The sequence below is a fragment of the Labeo rohita genome, chromosome 1, assembly GCF_022985175.1.
Source record: "Labeo rohita strain BAU-BD-2019 chromosome 1, IGBB_LRoh.1.0, whole genome shotgun sequence".
Classification (NCBI taxonomy): Eukaryota; Metazoa; Chordata; class Actinopteri; order Cypriniformes; family Cyprinidae; genus Labeo; species Labeo rohita.
The window spans coordinates 171,949-190,253 of NC_066869.1; the positions used below are offsets into that span (position 1 = coordinate 171,949).

General features: G+C 36.7%; 1 protein-coding gene and 1 long non-coding RNA gene across 3 annotated transcripts in view; one reads left to right on the top strand and one right to left on the bottom strand.

Annotated features, from left to right (window-relative positions):
- The first annotated feature begins 62 nt into the window (after window positions 1–62).
- LOC127170715 (integrin alpha-L-like) overlaps window positions 63–18,305 on the top strand; it is a 36,313-nt gene continuing 18,070 nt past the window's right edge. For both annotated transcript variants that reach the window (XM_051118912.1, XM_051118920.1), the window contains exons 1-11: window positions 63–203; window positions 902–1,016; window positions 1,103–1,197; window positions 1,302–1,360; window positions 1,878–1,992; window positions 2,184–2,314; window positions 2,423–2,565; window positions 2,780–2,930; window positions 3,032–3,167; window positions 3,548–3,621; window positions 18,134–18,263. In XM_051118912.1, the coding sequence (XP_050974869.1) occupies window positions 128–203; window positions 902–1,016; window positions 1,103–1,197; window positions 1,302–1,360; window positions 1,878–1,992; window positions 2,184–2,314; window positions 2,423–2,565; window positions 2,780–2,930; window positions 3,032–3,167; window positions 3,548–3,621; window positions 18,134–18,263 (1,225 nt within the window). In that variant the 5' untranslated portion in view covers window positions 63–127. The remainder of the gene's footprint in view (window positions 204–901; window positions 1,017–1,102; window positions 1,198–1,301; window positions 1,361–1,877; window positions 1,993–2,183; window positions 2,315–2,422; window positions 2,566–2,779; window positions 2,931–3,031; window positions 3,168–3,547; window positions 3,622–18,133; window positions 18,264–18,305) is intronic.
- LOC127170792 (uncharacterized) lies at window positions 14,461–15,943 on the bottom strand. Its single transcript, XR_007828407.1, has 3 exons — window positions 15,857–15,943; window positions 14,879–14,943; window positions 14,461–14,609 (listed from the first exon to the last, which is right to left on the bottom strand). It is a non-coding gene; the product is annotated as an uncharacterized LOC127170792 (long non-coding RNA).

Here is an 18,305-nt window from a genome sequence, read left to right on the forward strand (position 1 = left end):
TGGATACTACACACCAAACCCTCAACTGCTCTCTGCCCACTTTTGCCCAGATCTGTGAGAAACACACACACGCCCTGTGAGGGTGAGAAATGCCGTGTTAAGGAGGAAATGAATTTGTCATGAAGAAATGAACAGGAAGATGTTTGTCACACAGACGAGCAGCAGCAGGATGGAGACGCTCGGACTGATTCTCTTCATGTGGGGTAAGAGATTCATAAGAGTAAAGTTTATTCATAAGGGTCATTCATAGTGTATTATTTTCTTGTAGTGTTTGCATTAGTCATTAGAATGAACTTTACCTATGTAAAACATTTACAGCACTGGACAGTAATGAATTTGTACTTCTTTACTGTGTGTGAGTGCTTTTTCTTGACAGTTTTATTTTTGGGAAAAGTTTTTTTTTAAACATTTCATAAAATGCTCCTCATTTTTCTGAACTGAAGAAACTGACACCTGCACAGAGAAGTGATAGCAATGTGTGATTCATGAACAAGCTGATTATGTTTTCAGCGCATGTTTTGCGCATCACACGTAATGATTCAGTTGTGAATTGAACAGATCCGACTGCAGCTGTTCACTGGTTCAGTGATCAGTTCAGAAAGAGCATACCCTAACATGTTTAAATTAGCCATTTATTCACATACACTCTAAACCCGAACTCAAGTTAGAAAAATTGGTATATTTAAATATAATAGTTACAATAATTGCAAATGAAATTGTTACAAAACATTTTAAGTTAAATAAACTTTACATTACTTAAATTTTTTAGGGCAACCAGTTTCCTCAATTTTTTTAAGTAAATTCAACTTATCCGGGTTTAGAGTGTACAAACATGTCTAATGTGTCTGTAGCATCTCCCGATGCTACAGTGTCACCTCAACAGTGTCTCTCGCTTCTCCAGCTTCTCTTTCGGGGGCCTTCAACGTCGACACTGAACATCCACTGAGATTTAACGGCACACCAGACGATTTCTTTGGTTACAGCGTTTATCAGACTGAGTTTGGAAACAGGAAACAGTGAGTCACACACTGGTTGCTAGGGTGTTCTGAGTGGTTGCTAGGTGTCTTGTATGTCTGATTGATTGTACGGGTGTTTGTCTCAGGATCATTGTTGGAGCTCCATTACAAGGAAATTCAGCAGGACAAATTTACAGCTGCACCGCAGATCTGCAGTTCTGTGAACAGCTGCAGTCGCCAGGTATCACCGTCACAGCCAATCTATCAGTGACTTTCATTGCTTTTATACTGAGCTGATGATGATGATGATGATGATATTCTGCTCTCTCTGCTGGTGTTGGACAGGTTCAGAGAGCGTCCGTTTCTTCGGCATGTCTGCTGCTGTGTCGTCTGCTGCTGTGACTGTAAGTTCAGTGTCTCTCACAGTCAGACATCCACTGTGTGCTAGATTTTAGCTGGTATCATTTCATTTATTAGTTGCTTAAGCGTTTGGTTCATTTCACACCATAAGCTTCAGTGCTGTGTGAGCAGTGCATATTTCTTTGGAGCTCAAATGAGTGTTGTTCACACCGGAAGTGTGAGCAGCAGAGCAGCGGCTGTTTCAGCACTATTTTTACTTCACTATCTTTTGCAGCAGTGCTCACCCTCAATTAAAGTGACAGTGCACTGTTGACGAACTACTACATTAGAATTATTTAAAAAAATTGTACTGATTAAGCATATTTTGAAAAATGATCATTTATAAATTATTTTTAACTGTTAATGTTCACAGAATGTTCATATTATGATGTGACAATTGATAAACAAATGTAGGGACTGTGTTTTTAAATTAGTTTAGAGAGAGGTACAGTAGTATGTTTAGCTGATTTTGTGATTTGCTGAAGCTCCTGATGTTTCAGATTTGACGTGTCTCTTTCTCAGAGCTGCAGTCCGTATGTTCCTCACGAGTGTGATGGAAACTCGTATCTGAACGGCGTTTGCTACCAGTTCAACAGCAGCTCACAGGCCGTCTCAAACTTTACTGCCGCTTACCAAGGTCTGATGCACTTAAAACAATTCAGACTTGAACACTGTAAATCATCTGTTGGTTTCATTTGTAGGCATTTTTATTGTCAAATCAAAGAGTAAAGACATGATATCATGTGATATACTTGAGAAAACATGGATTTGGTTTGACTGCTAAATGACGTAAGAGCTGAGTTTCTGTGTCTTGTGATCTTTCTGCAGAATGCACCAAGAGAGAGGTCAATCTGGTGTTTCTCTTTGATGGATCCAGCAGTATGAAAGCACATGAGTTTCAAATGAACAAAGACTTCATTAAAAATATTATGAAAACACTTTCAAACTCATCCATAAAGGTAAACAGTTCATCAGCTATTAATGTGTCATCATCATGTAAATGTCCACATGTAGTGAGGCGTGAACATGATGTTAATGATGTTGTTTGTTGTCTTTCTGTGTGTCAGTTTGCTGCTGTCCAGTTTTCATCAGACATACGAACTGTGTTTGATTTCAACGATTATCAGAACGGCTTCGCTGAAGAGAAACTCAAGAACGAGGCGCACATGAAATCTCTCACAAACACATATCGTGCAATCAACTACATTCTGTGAGTGAAATACACTTTAATGACTGAATTTACACTTTAAAAGGAAAAAGCCTAGAAATGAACTATGGTTCATGCTGTGGTTTTGCTCTCTCTTTTGTTTATCTATAAATTAGAAGTTAAAACATATTGGTCTAGAAAATACAGAAGCAGATTTATGCTGAGACTGAGTTTATTTATGATTTATTTATTTATTTATTCATGATTATATCATCAGAAATAATCTGCTGAATAACGTGTTGTCTGGAGCCAATCCCAATGCTGTGAAAGCTCTGGTGATCATCACAGATGGAGAACCCAGTGATAATGATAATAAAAATGTCCTCAAAACATGTGATGAGCAAAATATCCTGCGTTACGTCATTGGGGTGAGTTTCCTTGAAGCTCAGTCAGTCATTTACATTGAATGTTCAGACAGTTTGGTGATTTGGTGTCGTGCAGAAATGACACACTACACACTTTCGTTCAGGTGGGAAAGGTTACGTTAGCCACAGTCACTCACCTGGCATCAGCACCGAAACACAACAACACCTTCTACATTCAACAGTACAGTGGACTCCAGGGACTTCTTGACAACCTGCAAAAAAAGATCTACAATATTCAAGGTAAAATGTACATGTACAGAAAATATACAATGTCCTGATAGCACACATACATCACGGAGACATCCATTTGACGTCTGCATTTACATCTGCAAGACATATTTGCTCATCTGCAATACATCTATTGGACGTTTCCTATCAGATATCAAACAGATGTCTATTAGATGTCTTTAAGATGTTTATGATTTAGAATGAAAGTAAAACTGACATCTTCCAAATGTCTGTCTGATGTTTGTACACAGCAGACGCTTTCCAGATCAAGAGATCTTTAACAGACATCTTGCAGAGGTGCGTGTGCTATCTGGGTAAATGTGAGTTTTAAAATGAAAATGGATAATGAAGAATCCACTGATGATTGTAAGAGTTTTCCTTCTGTGTTTCAGGGTCAAAGGAAGCTCACGGCAGAGACAGACAGAGAGAGTTATCACAGAGTGGATTCAGTGTTGTTTACTATGAGGTAAGAGATAAAGTATATCCCAAACCCATTGTTTTAATATTCAGAATATTCATGCTATTATTTTCTATTCAGCACACCATGGTAACCAGGGGCCAAGCTCCAAAAAAGGACACATAAGCTTTAAAAACATTCTTGCAATCTATCTTCTGAAGTCACATGATGCTTTGTGTAAGAAACAGACTAAAATGTAAGTTTTTACTCATTAAAATCTTTACCCTCTTGCACAGGACTCACATCTCATAAAATGTTGCCCATCTGTCTAAAGAGAACACACTGCAATGTGGGGACTTTAGTAAGGAATACATCAGTGCACTGGAATAATGTTGACATTAAGACAGTCTTAGGCTACGTTCACACTTGGCGTCTTTTTTGACAAGAAAAAGTTGACAGCGGCGCTTTTTTAGTAAAAAAGAATCTGGCAGCGTTGCAGCCGAGGGCGTTTTTTGTTGCTATAACAACAGCTGCAATCGTATGAATCTCGAGAAAAGGGGAAGCTCGCTCTGCGCTGGTGTTTTATTATTATTATTATTGTTATTATTATTATTATTATTTTAGCATTTTTGCCCTTTACTTGATAGGGCAGTATTTAGACAGGAAGCGAAGTGGGAGAGAGAGAGAGAGAGGACGGGATCGGGAAAGATCTGCGAGCCGAGACTGGAAAAAGGGACGCTCGTTTGTTAACAAAAACCGACGCGCGGCTCCGATAGCCTTGCGGGCAGCGCGTCGGTTTTTAAAGTTAACGGGGAGGAGAATGTCAGTTAACAACAATGAAATAAAAGTCCATCAACCGGCACCGTCTCCGTTTTTCTTGCTGTTCTTGTTGTTATGGAAACGACAGGTCTCGCTACTCCTTGTCATTGGTCAGCTGTCAAAAAGGCGCTTGACGTAGGGCGTTCTTTTCAGAAAAGTTGAACTTTTTTCAACTTGAAAAGACGCTCTGAGCTGCAGAAAAAGACGCCGGCGCTGGCGTTTAAAAAAAGCGCTCATGACTTTTTTGAAAAGACGGTTTACTCCATAGAATTATAATGTAAAACAGACGCTGGCAGTTTGAAAAAAGACGCCAAGTGTGAATGTAGGGTTAGAGTTGTTTGGGGTGAGGGGTAGATTAAACGCTATCTGCGGTGATGACACAATCATGTCAAAATCGAGGGTCTGGGTTGAGGGTCTGTCCCTAACTTCACGATAAAGGACAATTCCAAGACCTGTTGTAAAAAATATAATTTAAGTCTCACTTGTTATTATCTACAAATTCTAGTTTTTAATTGTTATGTGTTTCATATGCTAATACTATAATTAATAATTATAACAGAGTTTGAGAATCAAACTGACCCTAGTTTTTTTTTTGTTCACACTGTGAAAAATAGTAAATAGTAACTATTGCAAATCGCAAAATGATCAACAAAATTATGACTTTACAAAAACAGATGATCAGTAAATCTGTAATTAACAAATATTTCTTAACGTTTTCTTACAGTATTTAATATTTCCATTTTCACAAACTGTGAGTATACAGTAGAGCTGAAACAATTAGTCAGCATTTTTGACAATACAAATTGTCAGCAAATATATATTTTTGTTGTCTCATGTACGCTGACCAGGAGGGGTTCATTTAATTTTGTTGTGGCCACGACATATTAACTTGTGGGAATGTGACAATATGCCGTTGCCACGAGATCCTTATGTTGTGGCCACACAATGTGAAGTCATGGTCTCGAGATGCTATGTCAAGGGAATGACATCCATTTCTCGTGGCCATGAGTTTAATCTGTAAACAAATAACTTACTGTGTGACCATAGTAAATTATTATATTAATCCCAGGCAGTGCTGTCTACGTCAATGTCTTCGCCATGCGATGTAGACTGCATTCCAATGAAGTTTATCTTGAATACATGTTAAAATGTTACATAAAGTACATCAGATAAAATAGGCCTACAAAGACATTTTTATCCATCCCACAGTCTTGTAAGTCCATTAACTGATCGTCCTTTTCGTAATATTTTATTATTATTATTGGTTATATTTTTCATTTTACATTCATATTTTTCCTCCTTTATTTCGATCTCGTTTCTTAATGTTCTGAATGTAAATGATAGGCCAGGCAGCCTTATCGTCGTGACATATTGTCAAATATGGTGACCCATACTTGAAATTGGTGCTCACACAGCAGTGAGTAGTAAACAAACACACACAACGTGAACGCACACCCGGAGCAGTGGGCAGCTGGGGAGCAGTTGGGGGTTTGGTGCCTTGCTCGAGGACACCTCAGTCATGCTATTGAAGGTGGAGAGAGTGCTGTTCATTCACAATTCCTTCCATTCCGGCTGGCAAGAATCGAACCAGCGACCTTGAATCTGACTCTCTAACCCAGAGGTCTTCAACCCTATTCCTGGGGACCCACTATCCTGAAGATTTTAGCTACAATCCTAATCAAACACACCTGAAGCGGCCAATCAAGCTCCTCAAGACTTCTTGAGCATTGCAGACAGGTGTGCTGAAGCCAGTTGAAAATAAACTTTCCAGGAGTGTGGGTCCCCAGGAGCAGGGTTGAAGACCTCTAACCATTAGGCCACAACAGCCCCTGATTAAGTTATATGACTGGGGTTTTTAGGAAGGAAAGGAGATGATGAGTCATGATAATAGTTGAATTTAACATATAGGCTATATTATTTTATTTTGGCTAATTAATATACTATAATTATAGTGTTTCATTGAGGAATTAATCATTTACATAGTTTCTATTGTAAATGAAAATGTGCTCGTTTATCATCACACACAGGCATAAACACAATCATAAAGTCAAAACTTTATTGGCATAATTGTCAGGCGATTACAGTATTTGCAAAATATATGGTAGCAAGTACTTGCATATACAGAACGTTAATTAGGTAAAGTGATACACAATAGAGGGTTTGCATGTGACGTCACCATCAGCTGGAGCCGCCGCGGCTCCGCCCACTGTGTGGCAAAAGCACTGAGTGGCAGCATTGGTTTCAACGTGAATGCTGCGACAGAACACACAAAACACCTCTAAAACCAGAACGAGCTTTGCGACTGACTGTACAAAGAGATTTAACAAGAAACCTAAGGTATATTTGTACAGACTGCTGAAAGCTACTGAAAAGAGAAGCGAATTGATCGCTGCAATTCAAAGAAACAGATGGTCTCCAGGCAGCGAAACACCGATTTGCAGTTGTTTCATGTTAATATGTTGAACTGTGCAGTAAAATCATATCCTGTATATTGTATTGTAGTATATCGTATTGTAAGTCATCAACTAAACATTTACCATCTTAAATTTTGCATAACTGGATGTTTTTAAATAAACACTGACAAAAACTATATATGTTTTTCAGCTGGACGATATGACGATATGTGTAACACTGATATAAGTAATCACCGGGTTTAGACCAACCTATTTTGTATTTACAAAATGAGTTCACAGGCAATTTTGCTTTATTATTTTTCCCTGCGTCAAAATCAGACACTTAAGTGTTAAAAAGCACGATTCCTGGCTGCATCAACATCCACTCCCAGTCAACAATTTGATCTCACACTGATCTCACCATATGGTCACAATGTGACGTAACAGTGAGCTAAAAGTGTAACCTCACAGCGTCCTCAATGTGTGCTCACACTATGATCACAATGTGAAGTCAAAGTGCACTCACTGCACGGAGACTAGGTACCCAGCATGCATTGCTGCAGGAAGCTTTTGATTGTCACCATTGTTGAGATTCATACACTGATTCTTGATGTTTCTGTTTTGACATGACATGGTAGTTTAAAATGTTTGTGTATGCTTTCAAATTTCTTCATAAATTACTATACTGTATAAATGAAGAGCTATTATAATTGAGTGCATATTCATTCTAGGTGATGATTGTGTTGTTATCATTAATAATCTCTTCTTGGTATTTCTTACCATAACAAATGTGGTTTACAAACACAGTTACACATCAGTTGTACACAGCAAAATCCCCAGTGTTAATTTAACACTCTGAGTGTGGACACATATAAACACTGAAGCAGTGTTGAAGGTAATGAGATAATTAGGTGATTAACAAAGTGATGATTGATCATTATTGAAGACACCTGATGTTAATAAGCAGAATCACCAAAGGAGAAAAACAAAATTTTTAAGCAACCATTATAGTGGTCAGTGTTTGCATTAGTTGGGCTCTTGACCCTTAAATCATCAATATTAGGTCTTGTTTGGCTGCAATTACTGAGTTATAACAGCCAGACAAGCAAAGAGCAAAAGTCAATAAGATGGCATTGACTGTGCTTGACTTAATCATCATATGGTGACTTGAGTATTTGACATAGAATTTCCTTACAGATTACAAAAAAAAAAAAAACTGTGAACAAAAGATCAATCAGTTTTGCCATAATCAGACAGATGATGAAAAAAAAAAAAGTTGATCTTAATTTAGACACACAGACATGAAGAATCAGTGTGAGAATCACAACAACGGTGACCATCAAAAAGCATGTTGTAGCCAATCAGAACTCATCCATGACTCCCATCATGCATTGCAGCATGAATAAATGATGAGAGTTCAGAGTTGATCTGTTTATCTGAATATGCCGTTTGTCACCATTGTTGAGATTCATGGGCTGGTTCTTGATGTCTATGTGTGTCTAGGTAAAATACTTATTTTTTCGAACAGGTTGTAAAAAAAAAACTTTCCAAAACGTGTAGGAAGTGCTGGATCTTCTGTGGATTGTCAAGGCAATTACAATAAGCAAAAAAAAAAACTAACTTAGAAGTTATACTCCAGGTGATTTACGTCAAACAATGAATATGTTAAAACATAAACAACTGGTGACTTGAGCTTTTGGCTTGTCTGGCTGTTTTAACTCAAATACAGCAGCCAAACAAAATCTAGTATTAAAGATTTAAGGGTCAAGAGCCCAACTAATGCAAACATTGACCACTATAATGGTTGCTTAAAAATTTTGGTTTTCTCCTTTGGTGATTCTGCTTGTTAACATCAGGTGTCTTCAATAATGATCAATCATCACTTCGTTAATCACCTAATTATCTCATTACCTTCAACACTGCTTCAGTGTTTATATGTGTCCACACTCAGAGTGTTAAATTAACACTGGGGATTTTGCTGTGTATGTTTGGAGAAGGTTCTTATAACATAAGTTTGTTATCTGGGTGTGCACTCATACTGTGAGCTCATCATGTGACACCACTGTGATAGTGTTGAGAAACAGGAAGTAGAATGTGCCCTGGTGACCGATATTTGCAGTGCCTCCTCTCAACCTGCACAACATTTTGAATTCACAATGAGCTCACATATTACTTACACTCTTGAGTATCACACAATGAGAATGATGTGATGTCACTGTGAACATCGCATGATCTCACGTGTTGACTGGGCTGACCACTGGATATTTGTTAAGTTGTTAGGAACATTATATCAAGTTCAGCAACCTTTAGATTAAACCACTTGTATAAACCAATGTTGGCTCTGTTGATAATGTTGCCATTTCTGAGCGCTTTTCTGCATTTATTCATAAGAAAGAGTTTGTTCAAACCAATCACTGCACTGTAGTATGCATAAAAAAATATCTGCTGTATTATGCATAAGATAGTACCAATTCTTCTCTCAGTGTCATTCAACGACATGCCTCGACGTAAGTGCTCGTATTCTCGGTGCGCACATATTTATATTACTATTTAATTAACATTCACAAAAAACAAAAAAAACAAAAAACAAACAAACAAAAAAAAATTAAAAATGTTTCAAAAACTACCATCACAGCTTTGTACAAAAAAAGCAAGTATTTCAAAGATTAGCATGACGCAGTTTCAGCGTTATGTTCGTGACATTTGCAGTCAAAACCTGAAACATCAATTCTCATAGTATCCATTAAAACTTATGCAATCTATTTATATTTTTCTAAAACCCTGAGAAAAGTATCAGTATAAAAGCAGCAATATCTGCCGGATGGAGAAAAGTTGGCAATTAACAAACATATATAGGACTTTCTGGTTTTCTTCAAAAAATTCGTTTTTTTGTTTCTGAGGAAAAAATCCATGTTAAGGACGTGACAGTTCTGAAAGCGGAATTTATACGACTACGGAAATCCGCATGAAATGCTTTAAAAACGGAGACGCCTTTAGAGAGAAATGCAGCCTTCACACAGATTACACAATCAGGGGTATTTGATTTTGTTTTGAATTTGTTTAAAAGTAGACATTTTAAACTTTATATCTATAGATATATTTCTCATGTATTTTACAGTCATACGATGAGTTTCGCTTCTTTTTTTCAGAGACAGATGGAGAAGCGCGTCCTGTTTGTTCTCATTACTCTACAAAATCATCGTTTGTCATTATTATGAGTTTACAGAAATAAAATCAGTTTCATTATCAGGAAAAATACAAGTGATCGCGCGGACGCTCTCTGTTATGCATTAGCTGAATTCCACACTCTGCATAAACAGGTTTATTAAAATAAATCTTGACCAGTCTACATCCGACACTGATGAATTATAACTTATACATTGAAGCTATTTAACGTTTTAAAATGATCTGACGGACTGATGCCGCTTGCTGATCATTATTAGTTGTCCATTAAGATGTCGCTTTTAAAGAAATAAAATCTGTGTTATTAATAATTTATGAATTAATTAATTAAGATGGGTACAAAATAGGATAAGTAGAATATGCTGAATATATAATATTTTACAAATATTTATAAAAATGCTAGCCTACACAGTAAAATTCACAGAGTAAAATTAACTCTAGTCAGAGAACATTTGGTCCCTCTCTAAACAGAGTTAAATTAACACTGAAGCAGAGTTAAAGTTAAAGAGATAATTAAGTGATCAATTAAAAGCTGATTGAGCATTAGTGATGAACACCTGCTGTTAACAAGCAGAATCACTGAAGAACAGAGAAACACAAGAACTACAACTGATTTCAGCCACAGATTAAATCAACTGAAATAAAAGACATTAAATCTCTCAAAATCGGATTAAACAACTCCACAAACAGCATCACCAGCTTCACTCATTACTAAACAGACTGGCTTAATTGTAATAATAATAATAATAATAATAATAATAAACCATAATGCCACCATAATTGTGGTCAAGGTTTGCTTTAGTTTGTCTCTTGACCCTTTTAATAACTTACAATAATTTTGTTTCACAGCAAACATTTATGTATTGCTGAATCAAATGTTTGAAGCAACAGATTATTTTACACTTTCTGCTTATAGCTCATTTGTGTGAACGTTATGAAGTGATCTTTCTCTTTGGTTTATTGATGATCATATTGCTGAAAAAAGGTCCTATTAAACAATCACCACCATAAAGCTTCAATTTTGAAGAAAAAAAAAAAAAAGAGGTGCATCTGCTCAGGATTTTAGACATGAACACTTATCATATGATCCTCAACAGTGGTGACAATAATTATTCATACTGCAGTGCATGATGGGAGTTTTTACTGTGTTGTTACCCAGCATGCATTGCAGCATGAAGCATTTTGTTGATTGTCACCGTTGTTGAGATTCATATGCTGGTACTTGATGTCTGTGTGTCTCTGAGTAATAGTGGTGTTTAATTATTCTTTACTATTACATCATAGTTTTTTTTTTTTTTTTTTCTTTTCACTGCTGAAGTTTCACAGGGTTGGTTGTGGTTATCTGAATGCATGAATTGAGAAAAGGTTACCCTGGATGTAATCAAATCATCTCACAATAAACATCTCAAAATATAAAGTCAATTAAGATGTGCTTAATGTAAAATATTGACCACTCTGTTTTACAACATTACACATACAGTTAAACAGAGATCTAACCCAAAAACTGAAGGGTCAAGAGCTAAACTAAAGCAAATGCTGATCTCCATGATGGTGGCATCATTTTAACCACTAAAACAACAACTTTTGATCCTCTGTAAATCTAAATAAAAGCTTCTGTAGACGTGTGACAAAAATAAAGTCAGTCTGGTTAATAATGAGTGAAGCTGTTTGTGGAGTTGTTTAATCATCATCTGCTGAGATCTTGAGGGATTTAATTATTTTATTTCAGTTGATTTAATCTGTGGCTGAAATCAGTTGTAGTTCTTGTGTTTCTCTTTTCTTCAGTGATTCTGCTTGTTAACAGCAGGTGTTCATCACTAATGCTCAATCACCTTTTAATTGATCACTTAATTATCTGATCAACTTTAACTCTGCTTCAGTGTTAATTTAACTCTATTTAGAGAGGGACCAAATGTTCTCTGAATAGAGTTAATTTTACTCTGTGGATTTTACTGTGTATGCGAATAAGACTGCAGTTTCACAGTTTGCGTCTGCATAACAAAGTACATTATTTTTAACACGCAATGATACGAAGTAAGACCAAACAAGACGTGTAATTAAGTATAAAGAAAAAATATTTAGACAAACATAAGAAAAAAGGAAAAAAAAAATGAATCTCTTGCTAATGGCAAACTCACATTTATTGAAAGCTGTATGATCACGAACACATTTGAGATACGGTTAAACGAACCGAGGTAATTGTTAATAATAATAATAATAATAGCACTTTGAGAATAAAAGCAGTGCGGTTGTATGGAGAATGGGAATGTGACGTCAGCCACGCACGGAATTCTGGGACATTCGGACACGGACGCTACAGTCTAGACTGAGAAATAGTGGAGGTAGATGTTAAAATTTATATTGTTTATTTAAAAACACATTAGAAATGGAGAACATGAACTGCCATGTCTGCTGTCATGACCGGATGGAGAACGGATCTAAAATTAAGCGCAATTTTATGCTTTTCAGCTTAAAACAACACAATGGCGAAAGCAGCTCAGTGAAAATAAACATCTTAAAAATCTGGCTTTGTCGTTTGTATTTATTATTTATTACAGTTTTACAGTTTCCGATCCACTTGAATTTGTAAGTGCTCACGCTATGAATAACAGGTTTGGAAATGTAATTTAATCTGTGATATGACTCGTTGCGATCACTGTCCCTGTTCATAAAGCAACTCATGTGATTAAACGTGACTGTTCAGCAGCTCTTTGTAAGAAATCGTGTATTTGTTCAATTTAAGTCCAGTACAACTTATTGAACTTTATCCCTCAATGAAATTAGGGCGATATGATATATGATTAAATACATCAGCGTTTCTCAACTCCATTCCTCACGTACCGTCGCTCTGTATATATTGCATGACTCTCTTATTTAACCTGATTCAGACAAACAACTAGTCCATGACTGAACTGTGTTGTGATTAACATGGTCCCTGAGCAGTGGAAATCAGTGTAAGTTTACTTAGGAATATTCATTCTTGGATTTGCGGTACGCCACCGCCTGCATAGTCTTCACACACAGACCAAACTAAGAGAAGTGTCACACAATATACCCCTGTAAATAAATGCCATTTAAATTCATGTCTTGCACACTTTAATGTTCGTTGAATGTAATATATACGCTGTCCTCAAATTGTAATAATCAGGGCGGAATATTTCGAGTTGGCAGGGCACTTACTTTTGAACAGAACAGACATCTGAGATACAACATGTGCAGAGCGGTTGTTCACTTACAAGATCAACTGGCTGAGATCAACCTATAGTGTGTTTATTTTATCGGGCAGATATATCAGTGCCACCTAGTTATTAAAAACTGCAAAAGAGAAATTAATTCGGTCCTGTGTGTGGTACAGTAGAAGACGGCGGTGTGATTTCTGTGAGTGTGTTTGTGTCGTGTTCTGAGTGCTCGAATGAACGCAATGGACTCAAATATTAGTACATTTATTCTACGCAAGCGCAAGCAGCTCTTAAAAATATTAACGCAAATACAGTCGTTTTTTCCTCTAGTGATTTGTAGTTATTGTCATTGTACGCTATTTACTAGTGATGGGTCGTTCTTGAACGATTCGTTTATTTTGAACGAATCTTTAATGTGACTCGGGACGAACGAGTCGCCTCGGGGAGTGATTCGTTCAGTCGCACATGCGCAACATCCTATTAGGTTCTGTACTGGAATTAGTTCATCTGTTTTAGAGTCGTTCGTTCATCTTATGGGGCTGTCACGTGATGAACGAACGACTCAAACCCGAAAACTTGTCAGATAAGAGGTGAGGTGAGCGAATCATAGACTAAACCCAGCAAGCAATTTTTGGTCTAAAAAACGTCTATTAGCCGTTGAAACACAGCCCAGACGTCTAGGCTAAAATAAGGTTGTCATTGGGCTGTCAGTGAAAATTTAATAGACGTCTAAACATAGACCTAGAATAGACTAGACATCATTTAGACCACTATTAAACGAATACATCTGAATGTCTAATAGACATTGAATCTGCGTCTAGGCTAAAACAAGACTGAATTTGGGCTGTCAGTGAAAATCTAATAGACGTCTAAACATAGTCCAATAATCGACTAGTCATCAAACAGACAGCTAATGAACACCTACATATAAACATCTAAAACACAACAAAATAGTCATCCATCCAAACAAACTACATATACAGCTTTTATTAAAAAAAAACATTAACAACTTAAGACAATACAAATTTATAAAAATGCAAAAGAATTAATGACAAAATAAAATATAAATGCGTTACACTCAAATATAAATATTATGGTAAAAATATGAAATTTAAGATAATAAACAACTTAAGATAATAATAATAATAATAATAATAATAAATATATATATATATATATATATATATATATATATATATATATATATTAAATACCTTATGATATTTAAAAGAAATAAATAGTACAAATCAAGAGCATGTTATCACACTTAACATTAAAACATTGCGGATAAATGACAACGTAAAAAAAAAAAAAAATAGATTAAAAAAAGATTAATCAATTTGTTGGTTTACTTATTTTAACAAATAAAACATCCAACAGTGAACTCAAAGGAAATTATTAATTGTTTTTTTTTTCTTGTATAAAATGTTTCCCAACTGCATTCCTCAAGTACAACTCAAGTACAAGTTGGTCATCACTGCATCTGCAAAATAAGAAAAAACAAATAGCATAAGAAAAGCTTTTTGAGAGAGAACTGAGAGAGAAAGGTCTGAATATGAGGGAACATGAGGGAATTTTTAAAACCCTAAAATATAATACAGATTGAGGTGGTTAACAATTGCGGACAAAGTTCACTGACATTTCAAAATGACCAGTAAAGGAATTATTTTTTACATTTCTGATTTGCGTTGTAACTTATTAAGTATTGACACCACAATGTTTGATTAATGTGGCACACTCTGAAGACTTTACCTTTCCAGCTTCCTTCTGGCACTGTCTTTGAGATTTCTTCATTCAGTTCTGCACAACTTTAACACCTGAATAACACATGCCAATGTCAGGCAGGTAGTATTATATGCGTCACTGTAAAAGTGTCCAAAACTGTCTGGCACAACTAATTTCATAACAACACAGTGATGCTGCTGTAACTAAAATGTAACCCAGTACACACATTAACCTTAAACGTACATGGAATAATTATTCACCCCTACCGTTTTTATTACATTATGTCTTCTGATTGTACCGGTTAGTTTTTAATGCTGCATTGCACATCTGAGCTATTTGCACTATTTTAATACTGCTGCAAACTTTTTAGAATTGAACATTTTATATTGCAATTTGAAATCATTTTTATTTTTGAGCTTTAGTATCAATTTGTAAGTTTCAAACTAAATCTTATTGTACTTGTACAATAACAAAGATATTCTGTCCAATTAGCTCATGCTTTCTCTGTATGTAACAAGCCATTGTTCAGTCATAAATTCAATATTATAGTTAAAATAAATGATTGACTTTGTCAAAGATTAGAGCTCTAGTGAGGAAATGTTGTTTTGGAGAGATTTTTTTTGTTTGTTTGTTTGTTTACACCATTGCTGCCCGGATCTTCTCTTTTTCTAGCAGCTTTTCCAGATGTAGAAACTCCTCCTCAATTTGTCAAATTCTTCTGAATGTGTGTTCACTGTATAAATTAATATAGATTCATCAAAACTTTTGTTCCGTTGTTTGCTGTTTTGCTGTTTTTGCTGTTTTTGAGTTTGTAAACACATACAAATGAACTTTCACTCTATTATCTATTAAATTTTGCAATGAATCCTCTGATCACATGCTGTACAGTGGGGTCTAGTCCATAGGGATCACTATCATCATGATCTGCTCCCTTCACTAAAATGTCACGGTTCCTACACATGATAACAAATAAAGTATAGATAAACAATGAACACATATACTTACAAGACCAAGCAGGAAAGTCCTTTATCGTTTGTTGTTTGCCCGTTGTTTTCCCACAGGTAAACTCATCTCCTTCTCTCGTGTAAAAACAAAATTCAAAACGGCGGAATTATCGCGGGATCTTGCGACAGTGATCTCTACTAACTTTCAAGTCTCGTTTTGTCAGTAGTCCTGTCTCAGTAGGGCTACAATTGCCATCTAGCGGTTGGGAATTGTTATTGCATATTTATTTATAAATTGAAAGAAAGTCAAATTATGTTGTATAATGTGTATGAATGTTACACTTAACAGCCTGTAGAATGCATGACATCATATTATTAAATGCAATTAAACTTTTCAAACATTTAAATTAGCATTATTTTGGCATAATTAATAATGCATTATTTAATAATGCTATAAAATAATGAAATAAAAAATAGCTCAGTGCTGGTCTGATACTGGGCTATAGCCAAGCTGTTAAAATTAGACACTGATTGCCTCGATTTCGCCGGTTGGGCTAAAAGCAGACTACATGTAGCCCATCCGACTCAGAGCCAAAACGTGGCTACATATAGACCATGTCATGAAATGACACTGACATCTTAGTAGATATTATTGACACCGCAAACATGATGGTATATCAACCATCTCATGCGCTGCCTGAAAAACTACAATGAATCAGATTTGACTATGAGTGGGCGACAAATAGCCGGTCTGACTAGGAGCTAAATCTCGGCTACAAACAGGCTACGAATAAAACATGTCAAAGAAATTAAACCAAACACATTGTAAACGCTGTTCACTTTGCTTACGTGATGGAATATCATACATCTCTCAAGTTATTTTGCCAAAACAATGACATGTATCAAAATTCAAGGTTTTTGGGCTAGAAGGGGGTCACACACAGCCGGGCTATATCGGGTCTATAGTTAACCGAGACGGTGAAATGACGGCTATTGCTTGCTGGGAAGACACAGGTAAACAATAAATTAATATTTTCTGTTTTTTTTATAGCATTACAGTTTTGTTTTGTTTGTAGTGTGATCAACGTTTGTGTAAGCAGTAGATGTGTTAGGGAAGTAAAACGTAACATTTTAATTATATTTTGCTAAAATGAACAAAATGAACGAAATGACTCGAAAAAAGATTCGTTCATTTTGCTGAACGAGACTCAAAGGACCGAGTCGGTAAAATGATCCGAACTTCCCATCACTACTATTTAACGTGTCCTATAACATGGCGGCGACTACCCAGAATGCAAGTGACGTAAACTCCCGAGCTCTATTGCGTGCACAGGCGTCCAATCATAGCTGACTTCCGGAAAAGAGGAGGTAACCAGTGGCGTTTGAGATTACAATTAAAACAGCAAGTCCCGCCCCACGACTGATAAAATTAAAAGTGTTCGCGCCAGCAGGTGAGAGAAGATTGAGCGCGCCAGGGCTTGTATTGTGCGCAGAGAACATGTCACACGTGTGCGAAGGTTTGACAGGAGCTCGCGGTTCCCGTTTCCTCGCGTGTAGGTCTGTTTTCCTCTCGCGGACGTGATTTACCGCGCGCGCCAGCATCAGTAGTGCGCTCGGTTATTAATGGCATTGATTTGCCGCCATAGTCCTCCACCTGCTTTGCTGCAGAATCTCTGTAAATTGTAAATAAATGTGATCTGGGCCTTTGGCTTTCCTTATCTTCTGCTTTCTGAAGACTTTGCGTACACCATCTTCACAGATCCTAAGTGCAGGCTGAGAATCAGTAGGGGGGAGGGAGGGGGAAGATGTTGATGGCTGTGCTGTGGGACAGTCAGGGTGGGTGTAGGGTGTCAGACCAGTCTTTTGTTTTACAAACCTGCATTAAAACTTGTTCAGGTCTTCAGCCAGTTGTTGATTGGCCTCAGTGCTAGGAGATGGGCTCTTGTAGATGGTGATGGCTTTCAGGCCATTCCACACTGATGTTGAGTCGTTGCTTGAAAGCTTAAAAGTGTTTTTAGCTTTTCAGAGTAGTTCAACTTTGCCACTCTTATCCCCCATTCAGTGTGTATTTGGCCTGTTTGTACAAGTCTTTACAAACATCACAATAAACATCACAATTCAAACTCTGAGCATCTTTCAAGGATTAGATGCCACTAGCCCTGCAAACACTGTGAGATCCAGTGACTAGTTCTTTTTTTTGTAGCTGCCAGTGTCCTGTGAAAATAGATGGACAGATAGGTATAAACCTGCACACACAGCCAATCAGAGTAATCTCTCCATTATTGTGTGTAATAAGTCTGTGCTGAGACTGAAACTGAGACACCAGCGTTTGTTTCAGGACTCTGTGATCGTGGGTTCGGTTGGATCTAATGACTGGCGTGGAGCTCTGTATGAAGTGACGGGATCAGGATCTGAATTCAGAGAGACAGAGATCACCGATCCAGCTGTCAGTAGAGACTCGTACATGGGTATGTTGGAGCTTATGTTTGTTCCTTGTGTGATGTGAAGAG